Raw genomic sequence first — 12,026 nt, forward strand, 5'->3', positions numbered from 1 at the left:
CCCCAAATCATTCATAAGACTCCCTGAGCTCCATCCAAAGTTCGGCAGTGGGTCTTTGCTTCAGTTTACATTGTTTGCTGGATGGAGCACCTCTGAGGACAGTCATGCCAAGATCCTATCTGCAGGTATAACAGAGTATCATTAATAGAGTCAGGAATTGGTTCTTGCCATTGGATGGGTCTCAAGTTGGGACAGCCATTGGTTGGCCGTTCCCTCAGTCTCTGCTCCATCTCGGTCACTGCACATCTTATAGCTGGGACACTTTGAATCAACGGTTTTATGGGTGGGTTGCTATCCTTATCATTCCACTGACTGACTATAGGAGGAAGCCAATTTAGTCTCCATATCCCCTACTGTTAGGAGTCTCAGGTAGACTTACTCCCATAGACTGCTGGGAGTAAGACCAGTCATAGGTCGCGTGGGTGTTCTAGAGCTGTCCCCCTCTGCTCATCAGATTTCTCTATCCCCTGATCTTCCTACAATTCCTACCACCACCACCACAATTGTCCTCCTTATCCCAACTTTCACCCAGTTCCCTTCCCCATCCACCTCCAATGTCTATTTTATCTCCCTTCTGAGAAAGATTCAAGCATCTTCCCTTGGGTCCCCCTCGCTATCTGGTTTTCTGAGTCTGCAGGTTGTAGTCTGTAGATTGTAGATAGCTATCCTACACTATATGGCTAATATGCACTTATAAGTTAGTGCATACTGTGTAAGTTATAGCCCTTTGGGTCTAGGTTACCTGACGTGTGATATTTTTTAGTTGTATCAATTTGCATGCAAAATTCATGATGTCCTTGTTTTTAATAGCTAAGCAGCATTCCATTGTGTAAATGCCCATCATTTTTATCAACGTTTACTGTGGGAGATTGCAACTAGGAACTAGATATTCACAGCAAGAGAAAATTTAAAGGAGCACCAACAATAAACACCACTAATAATACTTTCATACAATATTTAAAAAATAAAACTAATGCAAAAAAACAATTATCAACCAAATATCAGAATTTGAAGGACAGAATTAATTTGCTCCTGGCCTAAGATGCTGTGAGATTTTGTGAAGTCAGGTTTTGGCAGTTTTCCAGAGCAGCATAATCCACTTGCAGTAAAGGGAAGTGTCTGTTTTATTTTTCTCTTAATTGCAAACAAGAGATCTGACCTAAGCTCTGTCAAGGGGATGGGGTGGGAAGTTTGTAGTTGATTTTCATTATACAACAAATGTCATAAGGGAACCATCAGGGAAGTTCGGTAACCTACATCTTCCTCCTAAGCTGTCTTGTGGGATGAGCCTACATTTTTATTCAAGAATGATCCTAGATAGTGAACCTGTAGACATTGGATTGCAACGTTTAGGTTCTCTATCATCACAAGACACCTCTACAGTAAATAGTATTTCTGCATCTTTTCCTTATATTGCAAGCTAATTTCTTTTTCTTTACTGTTATTCATAACTATCCTGTTCTCAGAGAAAAAATCCAATTAAATAGTCCTGGGTTTTGTGTTTGTTTCTGTCTCTTTCTTTTGATCCCTACCACACATATCATGAACATACCAAGAAGGAAGTGTCCAGTTCTTATCAAATGGTCTAAGTCACACTGGCTATGCAGGGACTGAGTTGAGTTTTTGTCAAGTGGGGAAAGGGGCCATTGCAGACAGGGTAGCTTTTCTAAATAGGGTATAGAGGCTGCATTCCTCTCCATTGTGCTCTAATTGTGCATGTATTTGTGATTAAAAATGTGAAGGAGGCAAAGCAAACAGCAAGTGCTAATGGAGTTCACAGAAGACAAAGATCACTAAGGGCCAGGATTGTGTTAGTTATATGCTATAAGAGCCTGCAATTATAAACCCATAGATAAGCAAATAAATGCTGATGGCTCAGAAGATGAGACCAAGAAGTCATTTTTCTATGGCCTTGGGTACATACATGGCAGGATAAATGATTTATGTATAATTCACTTAGCAATTTCACTAATATCATCAATAATCTCTTCCACTAGTCCAGAGGATGACCACAGAATAGAGCAAGTAAACACCTTGGTTGGATTTCTATATTCATTATGTTCTCATTCTGGGTGCTTCTAACAAGATAAACAGGACCTGCCATTGTGACTGGCTAACTCAGACTGCAGAAAATTCTATTTCCACTGCATTTCTTTACTGGAGTGATGGTGACATGTATTCCAGCCACCAAGGGACAGTATTGGCATTTCTTTTCTGTCTGCAGAGATGTCTCAGGGGACATAGCTACAAAGGACTAATGTGCTAGCTGCTAGCATTAGATAGACCCTCTGGAACTCAGGAATGGTAGCCTTCAAGGAGCATTATGTAAATGGGGAGGGACTCTGTGCCCAGAGACTAATATGAGGGACTCATTCTTCAGAGGCTGCATAAACTCTGCCTGCTGAGTGCTTAAAGCTTTGCTTCCATTCCTTCAGTGACAACACTTTATAAACTAAGAATTAATGATGATATAAAAACTTTTAGTCTTAATGATGATCTAAAAATACTCAGAACATCTTAGGGCTTCTCTGAAAGAGCCAGGAAAATATATTTTTCTCAGTAAAAAAGAATAAATAGCATGTATTCATTCAGTGAAGATTTACCCAGTTCCTAGCATCAGCTTTCAGAATGTAGCTTGGGTAGCACTGACGATTATTTTACTGACACACATTTTACACACTAGACGGCTGAATTCTAGGACTACAATGAAGCTATTGGCTCAAAAGCTTCAAAGCTGAACCTCCTTTTCACCATCACTTTGACTTTACTGTTTGCTTGTAAGAGGACTTAGTGAAGCATGATGTCTTAGTCTTTGTTTCTTCTCATTGGTTCATGTCCACAGGTATCAAGAGCAGTAACTTCTCTCTGGATTCACAAGGGATCAGGTGATAAATGATTAAGCATAGAGAAGTAATCAATTCAGGATGAAAGAGCATTAGAGGTGACTATAAGCAAGAGAAAATGTTGAGCACCTCTTTCTAAAACCAACAGTATTGCAGCTTTTCCCAAGCCCTGAATTATTTCATTGTGAATAATATAATCATATTGCAAAGATATGAAATTATTACAAAAAATACATGAAAGATCACAGAGTTCAGAACAAGGTCAGTTTTCATTACCTTGAATGTATTATGGTAGCCCAAAAATGAAGAATTTAACTTTAATTTGGCTGAATACAATATAGCTAGGCTGTTTTTAGGGCACATATTGGTCAGCTTTGGTTCTGTTTTTCTCTAAATATGGCCCAACTGAACTAGAAAAACTAGTGACGCCATTTTCTTGGTCTGTAGAGTCAACATCAGGCGGCAAATTGAATCATCTCTCCTGGACAAATAGTATATGGAGGTTACGTCATTGTGGAAGTGTTTATATTCACTAACTCCTTTTCCCAAGATCCTGTGCAGGCAGTTTAGATCAGACATCAGCAATGATTAACACGGAGAGCCAATGATTTCTCTGAATAGTTAACAAACTCCAGGTTATACAGTAAGAAAATAGAGTTCCTTATATTTTTTTCTGCGTAGGGATAGTGTTCGGTTGACTACAAACATAACAAAATGTTATTAGTCCTTATGATAGGCTAAGATAATTATTCTTTGCATTAAAACAGCAGTCTTAAATCTTTTAAAATACATCTTAATTTTGTATCTTATTTATATAATGAGAGGTGACACTACCTTAAACAAGATAATGGGCTTTTATCCCCCACGAAAGGAAGCCAGAGTCACTGCAATATCATCAGTTTTACCAGCTCGATGGCCTCATCCTATATGCTCAACTCCCTGTATAATTTACTTTTATCCTCTAGGTCACTTCATGATAGTGATTGACGTAGCAGTCAGCATGTTGCTTTAAGTCTCTTGCTAGCAGTTGGAAGCATTCAGTAGGAGATAATGACAAAAATCCTAGCTAAAACAACTTCCCTATCAGAAGCTCTTCCAGAATCCCTCTACGCAGGCCACATTGCACTAAACACTTTTATGGTGCCATATCTACTCTCAACTGAGGCTAGGAATAAAGTCAATTCGTGCATAAAGAAATCTATAAATAATGTCTAATGTAATAAGTATAAGCAGTGGAGAATTTGATTTGTTCTGGGCCACAATGATAAAATGCCATTAAGTTGGGTTCTTACTTTTAAGTACAGTGAAATGCTACCAGCTGCATGACTGACGCTTGTGTGTGCTAACTATGCACCTTTTTCTTCCTCTTGTGTTACCAGGCCTCCGGAACCTGTTTACAGCACTGTGAATAAACTGTGTGATAAACCTGCTTCTCCCAGGCACTATTCCCCTGTTGAGTGTGACAAAAGCTTCCTTCTCTCAACTCCTTACCCCCACTACCACCTAGGCCTGCTCCCTGACTCTGACATGACCAGGTACTGCATGCGCTTCCTCACTTCATCTTCTCCAGTTGCATGTGCTTCCACAAGGATGGATGGGTGGAATTCGTCTCCGCCCACTTTTCCTGCACTCAACACCTTCCTTGTGGAGAGATGTTCTGCTTCCATGGTATGATGGGAGAAATTAAGAACATGGCTTCTTTTGTTCTTTCTGCTGTGCTCACTAAGCACCTCAGACATGACCATGTAGAGCTCAACATGTCTAATAAGGAAATAATTATATTGCTCCAGCACCATTTTCACCATTCGAGGGATAAGAGAGAACATTCACTGAGTATTTTAAATAATACTTAAGAAATGTTCACTATGCCTCAGATTCAATGATCTAAATACGTACATATTATTACAGTCATTTAACATGTTAATTAGGATATTAAATTAAAGCCATCATATGACTGGCTCCCTGAAGAATTAACTTTTTTCCTAAGACTACAGAATTAATTGCTTCTATCTAACCACAGCGAACATAAACAATTTTTATATTTTGTTCCTTGTTAGGTTTTTATATATGTTGTCTTATTTTAATTCATCTCTATGTATGTAAAGATACAAAAGTCAAGGAAGGTGAAGGGATTTCCCACAGCGTGATCTTGTCAATCAATATGCAGTTTAAGTTTGACCTTAGAATGTCATAACAGCTTTGTAAGCAATTTCTTCTGAGTCTAAAGATTGGACACAACTATATATAAATATTTTCAGACATGTGTTTGGGGATGAAAACCATGTTGTCTCATAGTAGCCAGAATCACAGAGGAAGCAAGGTAGGAAATGTAAAATCTCATGCTCCATGAGAGGCTTCTAGTTCAGTCTAGAGGGATTGCCCACTGGGAAGAAGCCTATGGAGAGTAGCTGCTCATTTAATTATATTTTCAGACTCGGTGTCTTCATAATGATGTCAGGGCTGAGAAAATTCAGATTTTAGAGTGATTCAGGGTGAAAATAATTAAAAACATCTGCATTTTAAAATTTTTTTTTATTTTTTCATGTTTTAAATAACCCAGTTAACAGTCAATAGTCTGTTTAATTCTCCCAGAGAATTAAATAACAAATTTTTAGTTCTAGCTAGAATTTCTAGAAATGAATAAGAAATTTTGACTGTCCCATCCGCTGGACAATTTTCATGTATTTACACTAATTAAGTTTACCAACACTTCAGAATTATTTATAAATGTTAACTAAAATCTTCTTTTTAACAATTCCGAAAAAAATCTATTTATTGGTATAGTGACCTATACAATTGAGAGACTAAAGAGCTGAGGTTTCATTGGCGTGGGGAGAGGATACTTAGACGACAGCAATGACTTCCCTATGGGCAGCTCTGAACACTGACTGCTCCTTAAGCAGGCACCATGCTAAAGTTCTTCTTATGAATGATTTCCTCCAATTCTGAATCAAATTATGAAATGGATGCCATCATCATTTTGCTTTTCTAAGTGAGGAAATAAAGATTTCAGAAATTACCTGATTTGTGCCAGATCATGCACTAAGTGACAGATCTGGGGTTCAAGCCCCAGGGGCAGATGACCTGGCAGGACAGAAGCCCTGCAGCAATACAGGCACAATGTCTGAGACATCTATGCTCACTGGAAAAGCACTTCACCATGCAGCTTTATCTTTTTCTCGTCTTCATTTTTCTGCTTTGCTGTCAGGACTTTTGGGTTTTGCTTTGTTTTGTTGTTGGTGTCTTGTTGGTGTCTTATGTACGTGGCTTTTACACTGATTTCTATCCACTCCACTGGGGAATCTTCATTCCTCCCTCCATAACAAAAGTTATCAATAAAGAGCTGTCAGGGTCTAACTGTGGCAGGAATCCATCAGATTTACTTCTATCAATACCCCATAATCACTTTTATGATGACAAGAAAATATTTCTTTGTTTTGCAAATCAAAGCATTGTGGTTAGTTTGGCATGTGCTTTTCAAACCACATGCCCTAAGCAATTTTGATTGGCCCCTATCCCCAGAGCATGCCTACCTTCTCAGGACTTTGGGAATTCAATGTTCTGCTCATTCTAATTCTGTTCCTTTCCCCCTTCTTTCATTTTGCCTCTATCTTCTTTTATCTCACAAGGTAAAAATTACCCACATAAGTATATATGCACCTATCCTAGAGGGTTTTTTCAGCAACATACTGATACAAAAAGTATTGATTTAAACCCACTTGTTCCTCCTCAATCTCTAGGTCAATGAGTAACATTAACATTGGCCCTGTGGCTCAAGTCAAATACCTGCGCATAATACTTAGGACATTGGTCTCCTAATCTCCATCGTGGAGTCCACCTTCAAGCCCATCCTCAAAATAACAGAAGTCTACTCACTTCCCTCTACTTCTATGTCTACTAACTAATCAAAGCCCATCTTCCCCCTCCCTACAATATCTTCCTCATTGTTCTCACCACGCCCACTGTCTGCCTCCTACCTTATTTCGAATGTGGCTAAAGTGATCTGCTAAAATAAAACAGATCAAATCTCTCTCCTTTTGCATTGAGGATAAAATGCAAAGCCAGGCTCTGCATGATCTAACATCTGCCTGCCCCTGGAGCACCTCATTTCCCTCTTCTTTTGCTGACCACACTGTTCACACAGGCATACATTTTATTCACAAAACATGTTCCATTGCCAGCTAAGTTCCTCCCGTGTACTTCTTACTGAATGGAAAAGTTTTTCTACATTTCACCTAATTAGCTTCTGGTCATCTTAGATCCAAGCTTAAATTGCATTTGGTTAGAGAAGCTCCCTGAAAGGAAAATCGGGTCCCTTATTATAATCTCTCCTTGCATACATGTGCGTGCAAGTGGGCATGCACACACATACACACACACACACACACACACACATACACACCTCAATATTTATCCATGAAAATTTAAGAATTATGCACTCTTAGTTTAGCAAAAAAATGTAAATATGGAAATATGATCTTCAGACAAGCAAAATGATAAGTTATTTCTCTTTCTTCTTTTATGTATCTACATTTCAAATGTTATCCCCTTTCCAGGTTACCCCCTCTCACGTTTCCTCTCCCCCTGCTTTCTAGGAGAATGCTCCCTTTCCTGGCCACCCACTCCCACCTCCCCAACCTGGCATTCCCCTACATTGGGGAATCGAGCCTTCACAGGACCAAGGGCTTCTCCTCCTATTGATGCCAGACAAGCTTACTTTCCTCAGTCCATAACAAGTGTGTCACACTATCCCATGAATATTTGAACTTACACATGGAAACAAATCACAGTGATAGAAACTCATTTTGCATTACACGGCTACCTAAATTACTTTAGTGATCTACGTCCACATTTCAGACCCATTAAGCAACTGTGGGCTCTTCATGAAGACAAAGTGGTTTGTTTCAGAGCCTATTTACCCCAAGTAGATATTTCTTTACATGATACTTTTAATTTGTGAGAATGATTCAAAAATTCTGGTTCCATTTTCTATACTACATCTTACTTTTCCACTATATCCTAGGCTCTTTTATGAAGAAGCCAGATATGAAATTCCATCTATAGGCTAGTTATGTGGAGGAACCCAATCTATTACCTCCCTTAGTCTCTGTTTTAATGTTTCTCATAATAATACCAAAACATGTTAGAATCTTCTACCTAAAAAGAAATTAAAATAATAAATCTATCTATTCTTCTAACTAACATGCTCTAAGCTCCAGAGAAATGCAAAATATTATACCATAACAATGTTTTACGGAGGTACATGCTGAAAAGACCAACCAAAATTGTTGGAGGAAAAAAGTATGACCTTTAAACTCCAGTGAATGATGGGATGTGTTATTCTGGACATTTGAGAATTCCCCCCAAAGTCTGCTTGAGAAGTGCATCAATATTGGTACAGCAATCACTTCCTCAGACCTCAGATTAGTATTTGAGCTAGCTCAGGGAAATCCAGCCTTTGAAACTATCATTGCATTTTTATATTTAATCCCAAATTGATATTCGGAAAGACAGATATAATTAACAAAATCAAAAAGATCCCTTCTTTCTATGTCATCTGAGTTGCAATGGGAAAACTAAAATTCTCAGTTCTTTGGATTTAGAGCAAATGCTCAAGGATGAACTGTGTATGCATCTTACTGCTGAATGATTCCTTATAAAAAGAGGAATTATGTTTCCCTTAGGAACGAATGCCTTTTAAATTACTTAGCACATAGGCTAGAGATGCAGATTATATCTAGAGTGACTTTTTAGGTAGTGTACAAAAAGAAGATGAGAGGACCTAGAGTTAAACTAAATTTGAGATTTTATGGGGGAAAAAAAGTGACTTTTCCGTGAGACTTCGGCTTATCTAGCACATCACTTTTTCTTTAAAGAAAAAAAAGCAGGAGTTTTTGATGTTGTAATTGGTTTTTCTACTTTAAAAGAACCAACTATTGCTTTTGATACTCCCAAGGCAATGTGAATAGTATTCTTGCCTGTCTTTTCAACATCTATGTCATTTTTTCGTGTGTTCTTTTACAAAGATGGTCTTAGTTATTATTTTGCAGTTTAAAAGAGAGACTAGGGCAAAACAGTTGAAAGCCAATTAAAATGTGCTGGCAGATTTTGGATGAGAAACAAACTCAAAGCCTTATATGAATATACAGTACTTCAAGTTACTGAAAAGAATGATTTCACAGGACTATCATATGTTAGTCATATCCTACATGCTTATGTTCCAAAATGGATTGAGTTTCCACCCTTACACTCAACAACATACAAGAGATGACTTAGTCACTGTGTAATACAAATCAGCTCACAGGCCTATTTTTCTACTGAACCTAATCTTTATAACTTTCTGTGTGTGTGTGTGTGGGTGTGCATGTGTGTGTGTGTATGTATGTGTGCGTGCATGTGCATGTGTTGTGTGTGTTTTAAGGATCAAAATTGATTAAATTGAATAGTTTATTTGTGCAAACAACTGATGATTCACTGGGCACCCGAGCTCCAAAGAGGTTTAACACTCCGCCTAGCAGGTCAAGCTTTAGAAACGTGAGTAACGAATGACAGTTAAAAGTAAACAAACTGTGCTTCTGGTTTTTCTGAAATTATTGGGAAGACACTAAAACCATTGGTCGGATTAGAGAAGAAATGTATTTGGAATAAAAGAAATAAGCCTGATGGTTTACGAAAGCAGGGTTTCTTATGGGAGTGCCGGGAGTCCTGTGCAGCTACAGGAGGGTAGTCAAATTGGAGTTACAGGTACCTGCAGATCGTGATAGAGGGGCTGCATTGACAGGCCGAAGATTATGGAGTTCTTACTGTAAACAGTGGACCAGTTTAGGCCAGATTTAAAACTGCTATATGAACTGTACAAGTAAAAAGATTGCTCATCCCACTATGTAGAAAGCATGTGGAGACAAGGAAATTAGCATGTGTCAACCATAGCGTAGAGTTGACATCCTGATGACTGAGAGATTCAGACTCTTTTAAGTGTTAGATGCTCCTTACTGGTGATGCATGGGGAGACTTTTCTGACTTGGTAAACTCACTAGATGGTGACTATATTGCTTCTGGGAAAGGGCACTCTTCTCCATAATATATACACTTAAAATTCCTTAAAAGACAACAAAATGTTATTCATACATGGAACTATTCTAATGAAACCCAATATTTTATACAACTAATGTAAAATATGAAAGAGGACATTTGAGGTTGTTTAAGATAATGAAAAGGAAGAAAAACAAAAGACATTAGAACCCTCATTAGAGCTGGCTATGCGATGTCATAGAGAGACCAACATAGGTATCTACACTAGTTAGGTTCACGTCTTTCTTTGCCCATCCTAATTGCACACTTTTATCTCTCTTCCTCCCCCTCTCTCTACTTCAATTTTCTCGTGAAGAAGTTTTGAAATAGTCATCTCTATGTTGTTCTCATTATAGGATGGTTGTAGGAATCTAGAAAAATGGAATAGATGAGGTTTTTTCCACTCTGGCGTTACACTCATTCGACTGTATTTTCCCCTCTGCTTATTCACTTTTTAAGGCTCTAAACTCATAATATTCTTTCCTCTTATTATAACAAGTCAGGCTCTCTCTTACTGTATGTCAAGTAGAAAGTGTTTATCATTGTGGGTTCGAAGATAACAAGTGGAGTCTCTGGACTCCACTCAGAGCATGCTCAGTCCTATACTCAGACTCTCATGGAGTTTTAGCTTCATTACCACTGACTGGCCGTGCACCAGTTTCTCTTTCAGTTCTCCACATGCCCTGTTCACTCTGCCACCACCTGTGGGTTGTGATAGAAAATCTGAGCCTTACTCACGCTACTTAATCTGAGAGATAGCACCAAAAGAGAAGACACAAGCCATTCACTTTCTTACTTACTTAAAAGATATGCAGAATATAAAGAGTTCAACTTGGTTTTAATTAAAACCAGAGGGAGAGGACTTAGGATACGGCTCCTAAGACACAGCTCTGCCTAAATCAGTATGGCACCTTGCTTTTGGAAGGTTTGCCCTACCTGTTTAGATGAGATGCTCACTGAGCCCAGTCAGGAAAGTCAGGAGAGATCCATTAGCTCCTGACACATAAATGAGGCTGTTCTTGCCAGATATAACTCCTAGCTTCTTCCCTCCACAGTGTGATGGTACAAAAATAAAACACGTAACAAAACATGCTTTGCTTTTCAATTGCTACCTTTTCTGGAATAACCCCTTAGCATTAACATCTGTCTTAGTGTTTTTTAACATTTTAATATTTGAGCAAGGATTCTCTTTAACAATTCAAAAATAGATTTTTGAATCACAATTGAAATTGTGTTGTACACATACACCAAACACACCTGCCTCACAAGCTCTTTGGCACTCACGGATGCTGGCAGGTGAGGTAGGAATGAAGGCTTAGTCAGGGGCATAGAATTTGTTATGGCAGAACTTGAAACAACCCAGGTTGGCCTCATTCCAAAACTCCTTCTCTGGTTTAAATAACTATCTGAAATTGAAGAATTATGTTTAATTGATCTGTTGCTTTTAAAAAACAGAGTATGTCTCTATCTGAGACATTAAGAATACTTCCCCCTTAATTTTAGGATATATTTTTTTCTATTTTAGGAATAAGAAATGTATTTACTCAGGCAACCATCATATTATATGGTGGTGGTAACAGGTCAGAGTATAAACGCAATTTCAGAAACAGCCTTCTGTGGAGGAAAATTCCATAGAAAATCACTATAGCAACAAATTGTAGGACTCAGAAAGAATGGAAATAGTAACACTAAACTGTAACACCCACATTGTAGATATTAATTAAAACCACTAACATGTAGAGTACTTTTATGCACTAGGGACTCTAGCTACAGTTGCATGTGCACTAACTCATTTTATCTTTACACAACATAGCATGTAGGTGTGATTGCACCAATTTTATTGAAAATAATATGGTACCTGGTTTGACAAATACATGGAACTGTGAAACAAAATCACTGAAAATGAAATAGTCAAGACTTAAAACTGATTACCCAGGGCCAGCAGCAAATGCCAGGTGAATCCAGACTGCATATCGAGGCTCTCTCAAAACGGGAAAATTTACTTTTATAATATTAATCCCATTAAATCAATAATTTATTCATTAATTATCTTAGTGGACATTAAAGTGGTACCCATAGTGTAATAGATATGATGATGCCAAAAGCAACTGT

General features: G+C 38.1%; 1 protein-coding gene across 23 annotated transcripts in view; it reads left to right on the forward strand.

Annotated features, from left to right (window-relative positions):
* Window positions 1–12,026, forward strand: part of Dlg2 (discs large MAGUK scaffold protein 2) — a 2,073,609-nt gene that overhangs the window by 1,629,167 nt on the left and 432,416 nt on the right. For 14 of the 23 annotated variants that reach the window (XM_087586773.1, XM_087586779.1, XM_087586767.1 and 11 more), the window contains 1 exon segment: window positions 4,223–4,378. In XM_087586773.1, the coding sequence (XP_087442899.1) occupies window positions 4,223–4,378 (156 nt within the window). 23 annotated transcript variants of the gene reach the window in all.

Source organism: Rattus norvegicus, chromosome 1 (genome assembly GCF_021556685.1).
Source record: "Rattus norvegicus strain SHRSP/BbbUtx chromosome 1, alternate assembly SHRSP_T2T, whole genome shotgun sequence".
In the NCBI taxonomy this organism is placed as follows: Eukaryota; Metazoa; Chordata; class Mammalia; order Rodentia; family Muridae; genus Rattus; species Rattus norvegicus.